The sequence below is a fragment of the Gavia stellata genome, chromosome 16 (genome assembly GCF_030936135.1).
Source record: "Gavia stellata isolate bGavSte3 chromosome 16, bGavSte3.hap2, whole genome shotgun sequence".
Classification (NCBI taxonomy): Eukaryota; Metazoa; Chordata; class Aves; order Gaviiformes; family Gaviidae; genus Gavia; species Gavia stellata.
The window spans coordinates 2341176-2362337 of record NC_082609.1 but is presented as its reverse complement, the minus strand read 5'-3'; the positions used below and the strand labels follow the sequence as shown (position 1 = coordinate 2362337).

General features: G+C 44.6%; 1 protein-coding gene across 2 annotated transcripts in view; it reads right to left on the bottom strand.

The window, feature by feature from the left end:
- The window catches only part of P4HA2 (prolyl 4-hydroxylase subunit alpha 2), a 29834-nt gene extending 16314 nt beyond the window's left edge, over positions 1-13520 (bottom strand). For both annotated transcript variants that reach the window (XM_009814784.2, XM_059825159.1), the window contains exons 1-5: positions 13425-13520; positions 6176-6275; positions 4347-4443; positions 2142-2293; positions 203-340 (exon numbers count right to left, since the gene is read on the bottom strand). In XM_009814784.2, the coding sequence (XP_009813086.1) occupies positions 203-340; positions 2142-2293; positions 4347-4443; positions 6176-6257 (469 nt within the window). In that variant the 5' untranslated portion in view covers positions 6258-6275; positions 13425-13520. The remainder of the gene's footprint in view (positions 1-202; positions 341-2141; positions 2294-4346; positions 4444-6175; positions 6276-13424) is intronic.
- Positions 13521-21162: the final 7642 nt, after the last annotated feature.

Here is a 21162-nt window from a genome sequence, read left to right as displayed (position 1 = left end):
GTAGACCATGGCACCCTGGCTTGGGTGGGAACAACCTCAAGGTTGTTCTGGAAGTGTTGAAGTAGATATGCTGCCAAGCACCTAAGCCACATGAACTTTGTGCCATGGTTCTTCCTCACTACTGAATAAGGACTTTTGGAGAGAGTTTAAGGATGTTACCACTTCCTTCCTTTTAAAGGAGAGGAGACCTTTATGCACTTACCAGGTAAGTTTCCTCGAGAGATAGTTTCAGGATCCAGTTTGTATGTGTCCTGCAGGCGCATCAGAGCCTTCGCAGCTCCAGTCTCATCTTCTTCAGTTGGAAAAAACTGACGCTGCATTGTAAGATTTGCAATAAAGCCTTTGCAGTAAAAGGGAAAGATGTTACTTCCAGAGTTTGAATAAACATCAGCACTAGATTTAACACAGAAGAGGAAACATCTGCTTTGTTTTAGGAATTGAGATTTAAATAATCGAAGTCTAAAGCCTCTTTCTAGGCTCTCAAGTTACAAAAACACTGTTTTCTGTCTCATTTTAAGAAATACAGCTCACAAGCAAGAGATAAAGGATAAATTATTAAAATCCTCCGTTTTCTTGTGCCACACAATTACTAAAGTACAATGTGAATTTAGTGATCTTCATTCTCCAGTAACGTCTCCTTCTAGCATGAAAACGTAATGGCTTTCATCAGTTCTCCTGCAATATCCACAAAGACAATGGCGGATCATAGCACTGGACAATGATTTCAGTATCTGTACTGCAACCTGTAAAGCCATGAGAACTTTTCAGATCTCTGATCCAGGATCCCCTAAATAGGGGTAGGACCGTACTCAGTAAGAGGCTTTTAAGCCTGACAAGTAAAAACAGGTGACGTGTAGAAATAAAATTAAATGCACTACATAAATATTTCAAGGCTGTACTGCAGGTTGGTTGGGCAGAAATGGGGGCAATCAACCGAAGGAAAACAACCCAGCCATTTCTAGTTATGCAGCAAGCAGAACTGGAAAAGGAAACCTTTAGAAAAAGAATTAATGACAGAAGTACTCAATAGAATTGAGTATTTTATTTCCATCTAGGATGACTATTCCAAACAGCAATAAAAATCTTGGCTGGAAAAAACTTCCAAGTACCTAAACGTTAGCATATGCAGAGTAGAAAGGGAAAACATGCAGTGTTCTGCCTGAAAAGCATAGCCTTTGCTCCCTCCCTTTCAAGGAGTCCAGTAAAAATAAACCTGCGTTTAAAAAAATTAGCTATGGAAGCAAATTCAGGCAGACCCTTTGACAATGATGCAAAAGCAAAGATTAGTACTGGAAGCATTTGATATAGAAGGATAGGTTTACAGATAGTAATTGTTTATTACCCTGTTACTATCAGACTGACCACAACATCTGCCAACTGTTAATGCTGGGGCTGATATGAATTCCTTCACCAATTCAGTATGGGTCTCATATTTTGATTCTTAACTCTTATCTACTGAACAACATGGTCAAAAACAATGATCACCAAGAGAAGCAGACAAGTAAGTTTTTATATAAAAAGGAACATAAAGCTCAAGACTAGGCGTAAAACAAATAGTTACCAACACAGCTGACCACTTTAGTATATCCTATTCTCTCCTTTGCCCCAAACAGCACAAGCCAAACAAAACGTAACAGGCCTACGACAGATAACAGTTTCTTTGCATCTTGACAGATGTGTTTCAGTAGCAAGTTTCACTCACTTGGGTAAACAGTAAACAAGAGGCCAGTCATTAGTTTAAGTCCAACAGGACAAGAGGAAATGGCCTCAAGTTGTACCAAGGGAGGTTCAGGTTGGATATTAGGAAAAAATGTCTTTCCTGAGAGAGTGGTGAAGCAGTGGCAGAGGCTGCCCAGGGAGGTGGTGGAGTCACCATCCCTGGAGGTGTTCAAGGAATGTGTGGACATGGCACTGCAGGACATGGTTTAGTGGGCATGGTGGGGTTGGGGTGGTGGTTGGACTTGATGGTCTTACAGGTCTTTTCCAACCCTAGTGATTCTGTGATTCTGTGAAGTTTCAAACAAGCTTGGCAATAATATTTAAACCACAGCTGAGTTTGCAGCTTTCCAGAATACAAGGAGGATAAGCAACTGTGTTGTAAGGCTACCTCTTATGATATCTTCTCCCCTGTAACTCCTTACCATTTGTAGTATCTTGAAGAACCAGGTTTTCCAATTCCAGCCAGTCAGTATTTAAACGCTTCACCAGCTTATATGCATTTACAGGATGTGCCAGATACCCTTCTGGATCAGAGGTTGATTTGCTAGTCAGTACATCCATTTTTTCAGCCCAGCTGGAACAAGAAGTGTACGCGTCAGTCTGTGAGCAATTTATGAACACATGTCTTCCTTCTTAAGTCATCCTAATTACACAGCTAAGATCAATTTATTGCTGCTTTCGCCATCATAACTAGCTTTCAAGCTTTCAACTTCACAAGGATTAAGTGAAGTACAACAATCACAATAGCCTTTTTCTTTTAAAGGAATTTGTTTCCCTGGTTACTATTTTAAACCTTACTACAGTAGGCATGCATCTCACTTGCAATGAGTCTTAGCCACTGCACTTCAGAAAATAATGAGATATAGCACACGATCACATGAGTGTCGTTTGTCTTTGTAAAAATACAAGCATAAATAAAACCCCAAGAGCTTTTTAGCTTTATCGAAATTAAACCATAAGCTTTGATTTTCAGACTGGAAGCCTTCAGACAGTATGGTGGCAGTGCTGCCAGTCACCTATATTGCACTGTTGGTCAGCTTCAAAGCAGTAGTGGGAAAGTTTACCCTCTGTATTGTCACACATTTGAACTGCCTACTACATTGCTGATGCCACAGTGAGAACTTCTGTTGCCCTTCATATTACCCCTTAAGACAAACATCTGGCCTGCCTGTGTGTTCCTCTCTCAGTACTCAAGAAAACAATTTTACATAAATCCAGGTAAATATTGTCAGACTACCTGGCTTCTTCTCTATACTATGATGTTGCAACAGATCAAAAAGTAAGATGGTTTTTCCAGAGATCCTTTGCAGGGATATCAGATTAACAACATATATTAAGATCAGTCTCACCTGCACTCCCTTTTTAATTTAGACTTTCACTACTTCTAATATTTATTTTGCAAAGTAGTAAATACTGTTAACTTCTAGTCTCTTCATGCACATCACAGCATGCTTTTGAATCATAAACATATCTCTGGCACTAATGACAAAATACTGAAAACTGTTACCGTAGTCAAATGATAACATTTAGCACCTCTTACAAAGCACATGCCTCATACATTAGCAGGCACAAGGGCTCAAATATTGACAAAGTGGTAGAATACTCTTGATTCTGAATACACCAAAATACAAGTCAACTGAAAATTTAACACATTAAAAGAGCATGCGTGCATGTCAGTCCATGAAAAAAGACTTTTTTGAAAAAAGACCAGTTTATATATAGATTGAACTGACATTCTCTTTAACAATACTTGAAGAGGAGATTGCTTTTCAAGAAATGAACACTTATGAATTCCTTGTCACTTGTATACACATCATTTCACTTTCTCTATAGCCCCATCCCCACCCTACACCCCCAAAGGGAGATCAAGCTGCCACACATCACCTAGAGTTTAGAAATTCTTCGGAAAGCATGACTCTGTTTACAGGCACTCAGCTTTTCTGAACCTGGACCTCATTTAGACTGTTCTAGTGTCACGCCCTATTAGATATTACTTTCAGCTAGATAAGTATTAACAGTCATCTTAAGGGACACAGAAACTCTTGGTTGTCAGCAAGAGCCTTGCAAGTGAGCTCAGCAATCAGGATAATGTCCGAGATGTGCTGTAGCCAGGTCAGCAACTGAAGAGAAGGCAGCAGGAGAGCTGTGCCTGAGAGCAAAGCCAACATGGGAAGGAAGCCGGGGATTTGGTGTGCACTCCGCTAAACAATGCAACTGGCACGCTTTGCCATTGCAAGAAGTGCTGGTGCCGTGAAACAACAGGTAGCACAGAGCACTGGCACCCAGAGGCATTAACTCACATGGACAAGGCTCCTCTGACATGAGTAGTGTCTTCTCCACAGGAGCACTGTGATGGTACAAGGACAGGGAAAAGTGGGAAGAGCCCAGCAAACAGTTTCTAAACAAGCAGACAAAGTCTAAATTGTACCTGAAGCAGGGCTCCCTCTCTGCAGGTTTATGGGAATAAATGACAACCAAGTTAGTACCTATGGTCTCACTGCGTTTATCTGAGGAAATACCAACAGGATCTAGCAGCAAAGAGTGGTGACAGAAAGGTGTGGTGTAACTGAACGCAACAGATGAGCGAGCCATTTTGTCACCCTTCATTATGCCAACCTCTCCCCTACCTTTTAATCTGAGAGAGCTTGTTCTCTTCTGCTCGGATATATTCCTTTAAAGACTGTACCAAGTCTTTCTCCGCGTAAATCAGGTCTGTCATTTGACCTAAAAACAGAGTACGAGCAAATGTTAATCACACCTAAAAAAGTAATCATTTCCAACAGCACAGAAGACAGACCTCAGATGCTCTAGGGCTATTAAAACCACCACAAAGAACAGACAAATTAAGGGTGTGCACTTCAAGGCCTGTAAGCCACAAAAGCTATTATACATACAGGTCTGGCATTCAAATGCTTCAAGGGGCTTTTAAAATCCCAACTTCAATGGTTCATGTAGCTTTGCTGTGACCCTTCCACTGCCTCTGAATTACTTTTAGTATTACAATTGTGTGCAAGACATTCAAAAGAAAGGTTTGACTCAATAGCTGCATTAATGTCAAAGCAATGGAAGATCCAAATAGTTGCCAAAGCATCTGTTCTGCATATGGATACAGATTAGGTCACACTAATAAATTAGTCTAACGATTGGCATCACTTAAAATTACAGCTTTTCAATATGGGTAACTGTGGAAACACAACCTAACATTAAGTACAGAGGAATTTCAGACTAATGTTTATAGACTGACACACACACTCTCTCCTGATTAACATTAGTGGAAATTGCTAGCATGTCAATCCTAATTGCTATGACAAACTTTGCTTTTCAAAGACCAAACACTAAAAGACCGGATGAGACTTATAAAGGGAGCCACAGCTTCAGCATTCCGAAGTAATTATTAGTGAGGCATGATTAATCAGATGGAAGTCAGCAGGCTGTGATGTTTCCAGAGTTAGGGAAGGTTCAGAAACAGGTAAGTGTAAAGAAAAGGTGATCCTTCACAGTGACTTTGTACAAAAAGCTACTTAGGAAAAAAGAGACCAAATAATATGCATGTAGTTAAATACTGTTTAGCCAACTCCAGAGCACAGGAGCATGTGCTGGGGTTGGTAGTGACACAGCACTCTGCCTTGCTCTGGCTGAGCGGTTCCACACAGTGGTGCAAAATAAACCACCGGGAGTTTTGAGTTTTACCATTCAGAAACATAGCTCCACTGAGCTCAATGCATGTTCTGGAGATCAGCCAGTTGTAGTTAATCTCCATTATCCTTAGGGGGGTAAATTCCCCACACAATTCCACAGGAAAACATTAGACCAAGTCACAGCAGAAAACTTCATTCGTGCTTATTTTTAGGCTCCACCCACAACCATACCTGGTGTTCTAATAGCTGCAATACAACAAGAACTAAACTGTCATAAAAATCAATCTTTTTCAGGATTTATAACAAAGTGACTTCTTCAGCATTTACTCAGGTCTTATAAAACACACATAAGGTAAGGGCGATACTAATTTTTCCTTCCGATACCTAACTCCGGCTTTGAGAAGACAGGAGATTTCAGGTTCTGTGACAGAAAATATTTCACATATTTATCACAAGTTCTCTTCATAAATCATAAATTCAGGACTAAGCTTTTTCAGCATAAGGTTTGTGCTGTGTTCAAGACTACAACAGGTACACAATATAACACAGGCACTGTCTTATTTTACTGACAGAGCCCCCAGAGAAACTTGTATCATGTTGGTCACAACGTGCTAAGTTACCCAACTGCACACAGATTGCAGTGATGCAAGACCTGCAATGCAGAATAGCATCAAGGATGCAGAAGAATAGCTTTTCCTAATGCAGACAGTGTTTCATAGGGACATATGAAGAAAGCCATATGCTTCAACTGTAAGCTTTAACAGTTTTGGCAATCACATTAACTACATCACAGCATCATGCATTGGTTCTTCCCATACCTATGGAGGTGAAGAACTCTGCTTCTGTGTGCCAGACCAAGATGGTACAGGCAAAGAACACCAACTGCAGCCAGGGCTTCATCTTCCAGGTAGCTCAAACCTGTAACAAATTAAAAGGAAAAGGAGTAAAAATGATTAACTTATTTGTGAAGAAAAAACCCAAGGCATTAATCTTCATCTTCAGTCATTTCACCCTCATTAAAATGATTTAGGTCCTTGAAATACTGAATTCTAATTGGTAAAGCTTGAAAAAAGTCTTCTTCAGCCACAGGGGCTGTTACTTAACAGTCTCAAATGCTATCTGGTATACTCTGGGATTTACATGGGATTTACTGCAGTCCATGGAAGGCCCACATGACAGAAGCAATGGAAGCAATACATTTGTCCACAGAGACAATGAGAACAAGATCTTCTGCAAGGGCAGCTCAATGCCTGCCACATCATGCACAATTACAGCTGGAAAAAAGAGAGTATACAAAGTTGTACCATCTTCCAATAATAATAAAAGTCTAAATTAAATGGTCAGACTGTGAAACTCAGTTATATAAAAAGTGTCTAGAAATACAAATAGTGAGAAAGCCAAATAGAGAAATATAGTATTTTGTAGTGCAGAAGTGGCAGCAATGGTTGGAAAAGTTGAAAGTGAAATTTCCAACTCTGCTTATTCAAGATACATCATCCCAGCATACTGGCCTCTGGGCACAGCCCTTATGACTTCTGTATTTCAAAGGCTGCGACAGCTTAGCAACTCAGACCCTTGAGATGGAGACTGAAAGCAGATGTTATGTTTCTAAGAGCACAGCCCACAAGGGCATGGAAGGGAAAGCCAGTCTGAGCAGATAGGCAGACAAGATAGTAGACAAGTGAAGTAAGGGATGCAAGGTCCATACAGAAGAGTCTCCTGGGAGCTGTAATTCTCCTGGTACCTCTGATGGCCAGGATGCCTCTTCCAGGCAATCCGAGGAGCCTGCACTGCACTTGGATCAGCCCACAGCTCACTCCAGAGCTGCCTGCTCCCTGAGCAGGAACAGCCACCACAGCCAGCCCTCAGGTATGAGCACTGCTGCTCAGCAAACACTCAGCTCTCACAACACCCACGCACACAGTGTCAAAAGGAAGATGACAACTGCCCACCTTAATCCAAGAAGCAATTCTTTTTTCCTATCCATTGTAACCGGCTAAACCAGTGGCTGGAAACAACCACTTGCCACCTGCTCTTACTCCAAATACATTAAACAACATGCAGCTATTTGAGGCAAAATGGAATCACTTAAATCTGATGAGAAAGTGGGATGGAGGAAAGAAGGGAAGGGAAAAAAACATGGAACATCCTGAAATTTCAAGCAATGCAGCAAGTGGGAAGGTATTAAAGTAAGATAATTCTAGGACAACTCTAGCTCATCGTTCCCTTGGGCTCTATGTGTCTGCCTGTACGATGTGAGACAGAAGGTGAAAGGTGGATATCGCCCTTTCCTTCTGGGTTTTTCAAGCCCACAGCATGATAGAATACCTCACCCTCAGCTGAGCTCACTGGTGCCATGGACAGAAACACCAAACACACTGTCAATAATGCTACTATCACTAAGAATGTAGAAATAGCTCTGCTCTCTGCTATGTATCATTACATGGCAAGATGATTGTTTTTAAATTTTCTTTTGATTGCTTTAAAAGACTACACGAGGAATCAGAAACATTTACCACAACAGTTTGCAAGCATGAGTAAGCAGGAAAATGTCTCACAGCATCATAATAAGGCTTCTTTCCCTCTTCTGTTTCTCACCCCCCTGCAAACCACATATTCCCAAACTGCTTGTTTAAGTTAGTTCAGAACTAGTACATGGGTAATCCGAGAATTCAGTAAAGCTGAATGAATAGTACCATGCAGAGGTCTGCCAATACTAAAAGCCACAATAAGTGATGTAGCAGAAAGCACAGCAAGTCAAGAGCACTTGGGAAGTACATTAATTTGGATATATTAAGCCACAACTGTCCATCTGCATAGTCTGTCATTATTTCATGGAGTGGTTTTTTGGATGCAGTACACAAAGCCTGGCAAAACGATTACAAGGGAATTTTCCAGTTAAAACAACACAACTCTACAGCCTCTGCCCTGCACCTCCCCACCATGTTCTCTCATGGCTGAGGATATCTGCCAAGAAGAACACTTACTACAGCTAGCAGCTTGTCTTTATAGCAGATCTTTAACAGCTTTGCCATCCTACTCAGATTTACTTGAGTCAATAAACAGAAACCTCAGTAAACAGAAAAAAATCAGCTCTTGCTTGAACAAGCAGGACACCTGGCTGCAGGGTTTTCAAATTGTTTGCACACATTCTTTTCACAGCTGTTACTCAGAAAATCAGCACAAATAATGAATTACAGGAGGCTGAACATAATGTTATAACCACATTCTTGGACAGCACAAGCATGTGTGCATACACACACGTATGCATGCCCACCCCACTGCAGCTACACCATCTGCTAACAAAGAGGGTAAGAGAGGCAGAAAGGACATTAGCACCTCCTCCCTCAACAACTGAGATGCATGTTTATAAAGCCAGTGTGTTTTATTCAACCAGAGAACGGAAGAACTTAGTTGCACAGAAATGGCAGATAGGGAGTCTGTGTAGGACAAATACTGCCTACATTCCTGGCTTTTTTTCCAACAGCATCTTCAAGTGACAAAGACATGCTGGACAGGTGAATTTAAGATCTCGTTTTATTTAAGTGAGAATAGTGACATTTCTCTGCAACAGACCAAGAAGGCTTGTGGCCTGTAAGAACCCTGTCGTGCAAGAACCAAGAGTGGGCAGTTCACACTGCCCTGAGCTAGGGCTGTAAGACAGCTCAGGACAACAAGCATACTGCTGCCCTGCCTCGTCAGGCTCTGTCAAGTGCCATCAGCACAGGGATCCTAAGGCCGTGTGTTCCTCAGAGATGAGCACTTACACCACTGCCTTACCTGAGAGACAGTTCTCACTGTAGTGAGAAACTGTTCCAGCAACACTGATAGAACTAAACTTCTCTGCATACAGTAACAGATATTTAATGTTTTGCTCCTTTCCTTCCCTTAAATGCACCCAGGCAGCAGAGCTAAAAAGCTAACCAAATGGATATTGTACAAACACTTTACTTCTTTAGAGTGTAAGACCTCAGTGAATCATTGCTCCCACTGGAAAGAGTGCTGTCAGGCTTCAGAGAGCACTGGCAGAAGGAAAAAGGTTTTTCTAGACAAAATAGACCAGGATGGAATTTTCTTCCACAAGTTTGACTGAATTCTTATTTAATAAGCTTTCTAAAGATTCTTAATCAAAAAGACATAAAAACATGGACCTGACCTATAAAAGAAAAGTTACTTGCAAATCTACCAGGGTTATCAGTTCCTCACCTACTCTGAATTTCATATTCAGTCATGGGGGATTCAAGCCAGCTCCCACACAAGCCAGAGGGAGGACTTTTTCCAGGTCAGAAGAGGAAACAAATACCTGTTACTCATCCAGTCCCTTTAGGGCTCCCACTTCTGATCAAACTGATAGGCTGCAGCCTACTTTATATGCCATAGAACAACAGCATCATCCTCACAGAGCCTTCCTTTAGGCAGGAGGCAGCACATCCACCCACATATGCTGAAGCTAGAGGGACTAACAAACCATGAACCCCTCTCACTCCCCCTTCACCCCACAAAAGAGCCTCAGCAAGTACCATTCAGTTGGCACAATGGTTGTATAAGGGGACTTCATCTGCATTCTGCAGCTTTTTTTAAAAAATGTACACCGGATAGTGCAACTTGCATCTCCAATTACCTATCTCATGGCTGATCATTCACTCCTGATGTCAGTTTTCATTCCCAGATAAGGGTATGCTCAGAAGAACAAAACAAGCCAGAAGAAGCCCACCAATTGCCTGACAGCCTAACTAAAAACAAGGACTAACAAAAGCAAGTCCTTCATCCAGGCTCAAAATTTGTACAGACTTCTTATGCAGAAGAATTAAACTAAGTGGAACCAACATAAGACCAGTCCAGGTAATTTAAAGAATAGAAGCCACACCCCTTATTGTTGCTTATTATGGCAAATCAGGCCAGAGTGTGACTCTTGCTGTATTGTGAACTCTCATTTTGATCACATGAACTCCAGAAAAAAAACACAGTATTCTTCCACTCCACTGCTTAGAGGTGATAGCACTCCCTTTGCTATCAGGCTTTTCCAGGGGAGGTATGGAACTGGGGTGTGATTTAGCTGCTCCACACTGCTATCGGCAAGGTCACCTCTCTTTCCAAAGACTGGGGGGGGGGGCAGGAAGTTTCACAGAGTTCATTTCAGCCCCTGTGAATGCATTTCTTTCTAAGTCTGTATTTCAGTCTCTAACACACAAAACTCAGATGACATTATCTCACAGCCACTCCGAGGTAATTCACATTCAAGATAGCAATGCAGCTGGATAACAGCTAAAACAGGTATAACAGCCAGATCAAAAGTGAAAAGAAAGGACTAAGCGTGCAATGCTCCATTGATCCATATGAAATTACAGTCAAAAACCTTTGTACATCACTGGTCAGCAGACTGCCAACTCACTACTTCAGAATGTTAACAATACTGAGCACAGATCACAGCACAAGTCACTGCTCTGTCAGTATCTTAGGTCATCAGTCATTCTCTGCAACATGTTTCCTTCATGACAAATTTAATTACTCCTCACAGATCTAGTTTTCTATTTCTTCCACATTTTTGCTTTTTTTTTCCCCAGAGCATACAGCAATGGTTTCTTCCAAGCAATTAGGACAGACTACTAATCCCTGGTTTGCTTCCATTCTTACAGACCTATACCCACCATTTGCTACAGGGGAATAAAGTTTGTGAGACAAAGTATCATAGCTAGATACTGTCAAAATCTGATTAACATACCATTTTTCTGAACCATCACAACACAACAACTTACAAGTTGATGACACAAATAAGGGTTACAGCCTGCCTCCTCTTCTGCACTTGCCTATGCTATTAAAGACACCTGGAAAAAATCACTGCTAAAACAGCTGCTTCCACATGTATCTAAATTTAAAGCATCATGGTGAAATCTAACAAGCAAATCACTACTTCAAAGTCACCTCAGGCCACAGATGGGTTCTTGGCACATACACAGTTGAGGCCCACATGCCAGGCTCTGAAGAATGGTCCATCCTCAAACAGCAATTTGAGGCTGACTCTTGGATGAGACAGGTCTTTTTGGGGCTTCTCCAAATGCCAGTGCCTTCCACCCACTGTCTTATTGCTTGCAGACACAGCAAGAAGTACTGAACTGACTGCACAGCTGGCTTCATCCCCTTTCCCCTCCACAAACAACGGAGCTTCAAAACTAGGCAACAACTTGCTCTCAGTATTGATGGCTGTAGATAAGGCTACTTATATTTAAGTGGAAAACAGCACAAACAAGAAAACTGTAAGATTGCTTACATACATATTCAGAGCCAAAACATGGTCAGAATTGTAAACAGGTTTTCAGGATGTTGCCAAGGAAGAGCTTCTCTCAATACCTCTATAAGAAAAGCAGCCATAAAAAACATCCAGCTTGTAGCAGTATTTCAAGTCTTGCAGATTAGGCTGACACATTAGTCAGGAGATGCCTGGCACATGATGGTAGCTATAAAACTATTTAGAAATGATTAAATACTAAGGAAACATTAATTTTATCTGAAGAAAGCAATCCTTCACCATTGGCTGAGGACTTTGAAACAAGTAATTCAGGGCCAAAATTCTTATCCATGTGAACTCAGATGCTCCAACGTTCAACCACTCCGCTGACCCAACAAACTTTTGATTTAAATGCCTGTCAGTACCCCACCCAGACCGCACTGTCGTATCTTGAACCTCACATCAGGATTCACGACACTGCCAGTGCAGCATGCAGTTACCTTGCTACAAATAGCTACCTCTCAGTCATACCCAGGAGACACAAAAGGCACTGCTCCCTTTCAACTTTAGGTGCCTCCTCTCAAGTGAGTTGTCTTCTCTCTTCATCAAATAACTGCTTCCCAGCTCCTTCCTCCAGCACACGTTGGATTTGCTGCTCAAAGCAGCTTATGCCAACATCGCTACCTTTTTTGCCAAAGGGTTTAATGTGCATCTGAAAACAATTATAATTGCCTAGCAAATAATACAACATGATTGCCTTGTATTTTTCAAGGCAAGCCAAAAGAAAAGGAGGAAAAGCTGTTCATTTGCATGCATTTGCAAGGATAATACAGTACCTTCACGCAAAACTGCATGCATTTCTTCTAACAGAATGGCTTGTGTTACCCTTCATTATAATAACCTTAGAAACTATGATCATCTTGATTAGCTCCCAACAGTTTTTTTAAAACCATAGCAAAGAATATTTCTTCCACGCTCCAGCAGGCAAGAAAATTCATGCTAAAGCACAGCAAATCTGCCTTCACCTTACTCTGCAGCATCTGCAAGCCCATCCCATATGAAGCAGCCTAGAGTCAAATCCCACACTGTTAGTGAAGGTAAGACAGCAAGATTACATATTCTTTTTCCCATTACAGCGTGTTTTTCAGCATTAAAATTTAGACTGCGTTTTACTGTGCAGAGCCCATAATTTTAATGTATCCTGATACTTAACCTTCCATATGCTCATACAGCATTAAAAAAATCTTCCTGTTCAGAAGGAGGGGTTTTTTCTCGTAAAAAAGGTCTACCATCAGTGAACTGTTTCTTTCAATTAGTATCAGCAATTTAATTAAAATCAGACATTATCTCAGAGGTGTGGGGGTTGACTCTATTCTAAGATCATCCTAGAACATGCCTCCTACCACACTCCGCATCCTCATTTCTCAGACATATAGAAAACCATACACAAAAATCAGAACTAGTCATAGGAAAAATATCTATGTTTACAGCTTGCTTCTTTGGAAGTCTGCCAATATGCACAGCATGGAAATTATAAACAGACTGGACTCCTGACTTAAACCTAGACTGAAAAACTTCTTCTACTAAATGGTAAATCATGCTCCCTCTGCTGTTACCGTCTTTGAAATACATAACCATACCCTGGGCTCTTATTTCGCACTGCTTCCCAGAGTATGATTAGCTACATTAAAAAAATTAATCTCAAGAAATTATAGCATAAGCAAGAAGCAAAATTCTTGTCTGTTAGTGTCACAGCAATGCCAATTTACAACCGTAGAATAATGTTCTGCCTATAAAATACAACTGGCAGTTATTGGTTGCTATATACATTTACAACATACCTGCGGGGTTATTTCCAAGGTCCTTAATGCCAGAAAGCTGAAGTATTACCCTGGTAAAGACAGCTGTGGTGGCGTTTCAGCTCAGCTTCGCCCTCACAGAGCACCTATAAAATTAAGGGGCAGGAGGTTTTGTTACAAAAATGGCTTCTGGGGAAGCTTACCTTCAGTACTTACTACTGAGGAGCAGGGGTGTTTACTGGCTAGGAATATCAAACATCACAAAGCCACACAGCTCCAAACATAGTCTTTATTTACACATCCTCTTTCCTCCTTGCTTCCAGGTTATAAGGACACTCCTTGCTGCTTGAAATAAATTTATTCCTGCCTGGTCAAAAGCATGTTTTGCATTACTATGTCACAGCAAGCTACTGTTCCCCAGGTGAGCTGCGATAACACCCCAGGTAGAGCCTTCAGCTTCCAGGCCAGCCTGCCCTCCGCTGCGTTTGCACCACCCTTTCCCTCCAAGGCTTCGATTACTGCATCGCACCAGCCACGCACGGCTGTCCGCGCTCTCCAGCTGGGCTGCACATCCGCGTGCTTTGAGAAAAATAAGGACAAGCATTTTTTGGAAAACAAATCTCAGGTTAAAAGAAAATGGGATAGGGATAGAACAAGCAGGTTTTGAACACCTTTATGAAGCGTAAGACATCGTTTGCTCCATCCCCATGCTAGGGCAGGCTGGAAGCGCACATACAGGCAGTTACTGCAGCTGACACACTGTAATCTGCCCAAGTTCTGCGGTAGTATCAGTCACATCTAAACCCAAAGTGCAAGGAAAAGGGGAATCAGCCCTGCCGCTTTTTTGGTAGCGAGGATACTCCTAACACACTTACAAAACCCCAATGACTTTTTTGAAACGGCGTTTTCGGCTTTCCCCCCCAGCTGAGCTGCCCTCCCCGGCCGAGGCCCGCAGCAGGGAGGCCGGCCAGAGGCTGCCACTTGCTGACCCCGCCGGCAGAGCCGGCTACGAGGCGCTGAACCGCGGGTGCTGCTGCGAGGCAGCTGCCCGGCAGCCGCGGACGCCGAGCAGCGGAGAACGCGCCCTCCGGGGGCCGCTCCAGCATTTCACCGCGGCACCTCAAGGCTGGATCCCCCTTCCCAGTCGGCTCCGCTGCCCAAACGCGCACCCCGGCCTGACCCCCCGCCCAGCCCCGCCGCTCGCCCCGGGAGCGCCGCAGGCGGGACTCCCAGGGGACTGCGAGCCCTGAGGGGGCTGCGGCACCGGGCGCCGCCCGCCCGGGGTGACCTGCCGCCCCGCGGCCCCTCAGCGCGGGGGGGAGCGGCGTCACCTGCGGCCGCGGGGGCGCCCCCTCCCCGCCCGAGCCCGAGCCCCCCGCCCGGCTCACCCGGCGGCACTCAGCCCCGCTCGCCGCGCTTCTAGAACCGCCCCGGCCCTTCCAGCCGCGCCGCCGCCCGCCCGGCCGGCCCGCCCCCGGCCCCGCTCCTATTGAGCCGCCGCCACGTTTGAAGCCCCGCCCCCAGCCCCGCCCCTCCTGCCGTAATGCCGCGAGTAGCGGCGCCCAGCCCCGGGGCGCCCCGCCCCGCCCGGGATCACCTCAGGCTCCTGAGGCGCGGCCGTCGGGCCAGGCCTGGCCTGGAAGCGGGGTGTTCCCCCGTTAAAAGCGGGTTCCACAAAGAAATTAAACACCACTTGTAAATCCTGCTTGCCTTCTGAAAGCTGCCTGCCCAGCTCTGAAAGGCTTCCCTGCGGGCTCGTCGTTCCTGCGGCTCCGGCACCGCCCGCACGGCCTCCAAGCCAGCATGGTGGGGGTATCTCCACCACCCGGCTTCTCCTTGTGAGCCTTAGGCAGCTGGCAGTCTCATGAGGAGAAGGAAAACTACGTTTAGAGGGGAAATGCGAAGGTGACCTCTGTGCTGAACGTGACCGCAGGGACGAGCGGTGTGTGACAGGTTAAGGAAGGAAGGGCCGGTCTCCATGGCGGCACGGGCGGCCTGGGCTCCGCCGAGGTGCGGCCCGAGCCCCCGCTGCGGTTCGAGGGGTCACGGCACACTTCCGAGCGAGGACGGAGTCCACGACTGAGGCATGGACGGGGCTGAAACAGAGCCAGAGAAGATCATTTCCCTAGCTCACCGGGAACATCTAATTTACTTCCTTTCCCCCACATGAACCAGTATTCACACCAATTAAGAGCAACCGTCATCATTACCAATCATCATAACGATTACCTTAGCCAAAAATAACATCTTTCCAATGTTAAATAGAGTCAGAAACCGAATCAGACCATACAAGACACCAAGAACAAGCTACATTCACTCCACCATCACAAGTCCAGCCGCTGAACAAAGATTTACCAAAATGTGTCTGAAAAGGCAAGGTTTTGGGAGATGACTCACCGTATCAGAAACCATAAAGAAAGTGGAAAATAGGGAAATAAATATCTAACATAAGGGTGCAATTTCACTGAAGCTTTTAGCAACTGCTAATACCATAAACCTCAATAAAAGGGTCCGGCTCTCCTGTCACTAGAACATCCTAACAGAGCTCCATATGCTGCACATACATACACTTTGTACATTAAGGTTTATTTGGGTGAAGTTAATTTCCATCATATGTTTAGGAAAGATTGCGTTACTGCCAATGAAAGAAGCAATCTGTAAGTCTGTGACGGCACTAAATATATTAGTACATTTTAGAGACTGTAAAAATGGCATTAGTCTTCAGAGACCATGATGGGATTCAGAGCCAGATTTCTTACTCAGTTCTGATGCTTCTTTGGTAATCTGTTTTTATTATAGACTATTTGCTCTTATGAGAGAAAGAGATTTTTTTTTCTCTGTTTTAGTGGAAAGGACTAAAAATGTGTTTGTAGAGGCAACACAAGAACACATGAATCTGTCTTTGCTCATGCAAATAACGAGCCGTGCAGTCCTTCTGACTGTATCTATAGGCCATATGATGTAGTATTAGCACAAAGAGCCTTGACTATTTAATGTTTCTAAATACTGTATTAAGTGTTATCCTTATAAAGTACCGGTTTTGCTTTTGCTCTATTGACTTTGAAATTCTTTTACATGAAGCTGCTGGGCTTGCAGAGTGAACCTGGCTGGCACCGGGAGCATGTCTCAGGTTAAAAACAGCTCCTTTGCTTCTGCCCCTGGAACGAGGCTGAGAGATTTCTGGTAGAAGAGAAGAAGGAGGAGACAGTGCTCACTAAGCCACGGTCCAGAGAGAGCAGGGGGCAATGGCTGGAGGTGGTTTTTTAGCATCTGATTCTAGCAGTCCAGGTTGATGTTCCTTCAGCACAACCCCAGCTGGCACCTGGAGAGCTATGACATGGAGATCTGGTTTAAAACCAGGAGAATCAAGCATCCTGTGAGCATTTCAAGCCCTTACCTTCCTTAAAAGTGGAGTCAAAATCACTTTGCAGAGAGCTGGGCTGCTGGATGCACCACCATGCATGTATTTTTGGATGCCCCCTTGTCTCTCATATTACAAAGCTTTTGTCCGAGACCTTAGCAAAGGAAATATTAAAACTATGTAGGAGTACTTACATAGTGCAGTATAGTATTTCCCATAAAACAATGCATTGAGTCAGAACAGAGGAGGCAGGGATATGTCTGGATAACAGAACTCTTTCTGACCTCAGTGGAGCTCAGGTTTCTCCCTGAAACTGTAGCTAAAAAGTACATGTGTAACAAGACCTCATACATGAATAAATTCTAAATTTAGCTGTGTGTCTGCTGCTCTTTGTTTTTTGTGAATGAAAAAATAATCATGCCAGATCCTAGAAGAGCAAGAATGGAAGCCAAAAACCAAGGCATGCCAACATCCGATCTGTGGTGTTGAAAGATTCAGCCAAAAGTCTGACCACTGTCTTTACATCTACCATAGCTAGAAGATCGTGCTGTGCTACGGAAGTGGCATCTGCTGAAGTGTCAGCTAACTATTAGTCTTCCTTTAGTGTGTGCGCAGATGGATCTTACAAGCTGAGGATTTGGCGCACCAAAGGGAATACAAACTGCATTGTCGATGACGGGCAGAAGCAGGGGGACTTGGTGGAGTCACCATCACTGGAGGTGTTCAAAAAATGTGTAGACATGGCACTTCAGGACATGGTTTAGTGGGCATGGTGGGGTTGGGTTGGTGGTTGGACTTAATGATCTTACAGGTCTTTTCCAACCTTAACGATTCTGTGATTCTGTGACTTCTGAAGTGAGGGAGAGTATGGGTGCAGGACTCGGAGGCGTCTCCTGCGCTGGCTGCGCCCATGGGCTCAGCACTGGTGTTACTCAGTCACTGGCTTGTACCCAGCTGACAGCAAAATCACAGCACATTTGCTGATAGCAAAATTCCTGAGCATTTGTCAGGAAGCCATCCTGAATCAGAACCCCCGAGCATTAGAGAAACATGGTCCATCACCAGGAAAAGGAGTGACTGAGACGCAAGATTGGCCAAACAGGGGGAAAAGCCTACACGGCTGGGCGTACGCACCTCACTATGAACAGACTTCGGTACAATTTCCTCTCCAAATGATACACTGCGCACAGCAGCAATGGAAAGCTACGCCAGGTTAATGTACATCCATCGTGCAGCACCACAACCCACACAGCCCACTGCTCCATGCACTCATGCTGCTCCTCCGTTCGGCACCTGCTCTCTGGATTGCAAGTAAATTTGTCCAGCAGCCAGCTCAGGCCACGCTCAGGTGCCTCTGTACAAGGCTGCCCTGCACAGGCTAAACAAACCCACTGTGCATGAAACACTGAGGGGTCAACTACACCATGCTTTGTCCTCAGACAACACTCAGAGACCTTGGCTGCAAATAAACTCCTGCTCTGAACATCTCCTGAGCAGTCAGACCTGCGCCAGGGTCCTTCTGGAATGGGCAAGAAGCCCTTTGCACTTACACTGGTTTGGGAGCTCGGTCCTGCGAGGTCCCAAGCCACCCTGACGCTGGTGCGCAGCCGAGCTGAGCAGACTGGGGAGGCTGCAGGCAGCAGTCAGTGTTATTCAAGATTGCACCCCTTGAGGACACCAAAGTGCAATCAAGAGAAACGAAAGGATGGGATTTATTTGTTAAATTCTGCTGCAGATAAGCTGGGCGAGAGTTAACGTGAGATAAATGCACAGCGTGCAGATGGAAAAGGTCTGTCATACAGAGTGGTAGCTCCAGCTGTCTCTGTGCCAGGTTTGGGAAACTAAAGCTGGATTCGCCGGGAGTGTCGGGAAGGCGAGCCTGGGGAGGAATCCGACAGCTTGTGTTCCTGTTTAACGTAATTATGGTACAGCGGAGGCTGGTCTGGCAGCGCTCTGAACCGTGCCCAGCTGCACGTTCGCAAGGTCATTTAAACTTCTGCAAACATAGAAATAGCTAGTAATTGCCTGACTAGCTTATTTAAAACTGTCTAAGCACACCCACATAGAATTAGAAGTGTCTGACTACAGGGAAAGGAAAAGACACATATTCTTCCCTTCTTATCTTACTTAAAATGACATTGTCCATATTTTAATTAGATTTTTCCAAATTGTCCAGGGATGCCCAGAAGGACCAGGGGATGTAGGGGTGCAAATCGTAGCCCTTGCTAAGTATTGGAGGGGCTTGCAAGGAGTGAGGCAGCTTTTGTAAACGATGTTCTGATATTCTGCTCCAAAATCTGTCTGTGGGCACTTGAGGCAGGCAGCTCTGCAAAAGCACTGAGCAACTGCAGCCCTGATTGTTTACATGCATAGGAGGCACTGTCCAGGCTGAAACGTTTTTTCAATCATATCCATGTTTTATGCTTTTTAATCGAAGTTTGGCCCCCTCCTCAGCAAATGAGTAAGCTCTTTGGTAAACTTGGCTGGCAGGAAGGATGAATCACCCTGTGTTCCCTGTTTGAACTAAGGAGAAAATACTGCAAGCCGTCAGAGCCCCGGGGGGAAGATGCTGATAGCCGCAGCGAAGTTCCGCAGCAGCCCTGGCTGTGACAGAAAGACACATTCCCATCTCCCCGTGTCACCGCACCCCGGGGTGTAAGTGATGGGGAGTGTACCTGGGTGGCTGTGATGGGGAGTGTACCTGGGTGGCTGGCAAGCACGCAGCTGTTGAGCATTGCCCGTCTGACCTCTACGTTCACCGCATAGCAGTATTTTTCATTGTTAACAACCGAAAGAAGCAAAGGCTTTGAAGTAAGGCACCCAGACCACCCTGGCTGATGCTCAGAAAGCAACCTGCAAGGGATTTAGCCTTGCAACACGTTTCACGTAGATGTTTGTGGAGGAGAAGCACATTTTGACACAAAATAAAGTTCAAGAGGGAACGTGGAAGAGGACTCGGGTCACCCTGTGCTGCGCTGTGCGGACCTTCCTCCCCGCATGCCCTGGTTTTTAACACAGACTTTGTGCATGACTGAGCGGCCAATGTAAAGCAGGGTCTATGAGTCATTCTTTCGCAGACTCCAGCATAAATCAGATCCAGAAATAGGAAAGACCAGCCGGTCACATTATTCCTTTTAGGTTTAGGGAAAGATGCAGTTAAGAAATGTGGGTAAAAGACATTACAAGACCATGAAAAAACCCCAAACAAAATCTCAACCTGTATTTTATTTAGGCTACTAATTAGCGGATGAAACCAGACCTTAAAAAACCACATACTGAACCAGGCTGAAGTCAGATCAGTATGAAACCTTTCTCTCCCCAGAGAGGGTAATTTACAGTCACTGTGCTTTAGGTGACTATCATCTTCTGGGCGTAGCTCCTTCTCTGTGTGTGGGCTTTTCACATGGATCTGAGATATATTTATCCAGAAGAGATTCCACAAATGAGGAAAGGGTCACCGCATCTCAGTTTCTTGTACTAAAGAGAGCAGCCCAGGCAAAGACTGCTAGCAGGCTCTGCGGTTTCACTGCTGACGAGCTCCAGCGCTATCAGCCCTATGTCCTCACTCATTCTGCATCAGCCGGCACTGGCTTGTCACATCCCTTCTTCGCACACAACATATTTTACAGACACCTTAGAAGGGAAATGCAGCTGATGAAAAATGCTCATGCAGAGGACTCGTTAGCTTTGTGCGAGCTCTGAGACTTCAAATTTCAGATCTCAGAATTAAAATCCTAGAGAGGACGATAGCATCCTTCCTAAACTTTCCTAGACGTTCACCCATGGCCCCCAGGCCTGCCAGCAATGAGCAAGCAAAGGGAACGTATCTTTCCTCCATCTGCACTTAGTCCTACGGCTTCTCATCGTTCTCACACACGACACCCCTTCATTTGTGTTCCGTATCACTCGTGGCTCACGCGCAGCCTCCCAAGCCAGAAGGTGTGAGGGTCAGAGGTCCTTCCCCTTCTCTCCGACCAGGAGCTGCTCCTGCAAAGGGTCTTTTCTGAATTCCCCTTTCAGTGTCGAAGCAGGGCAACCCTGGCAGCGTGAGTCCTGATCCTTCCTCTGAGCAGCAACATCTGCCCAGCAAAATGCAGTGGTGGAATTGTTAACTTCTGGAGTGCCAGAAATCCTTTCTGGCACATCACTCGGTTTTAAAAATATTTTGCTGACTTGAACAGTAGATCTTTATTCCTTCCCAGGCAGAAGAAGAAGTACAGTGTGTGCACTGTATACTCAGCATAAGTAAACAGTGGATGCCTGAGCAATGCCATTCACATAGAGGTATTAAATAAGGCTGTGAATTGCTTTCACTTCAGCTGCTGGAAGGGGAAAGCGTATCTTCTGGATGTTAGCGCATAGACTGGATATTAGGAAAAATGTCTTTCCTGAGAGAGCGGTGAAGCAGTGGCAGAGGCT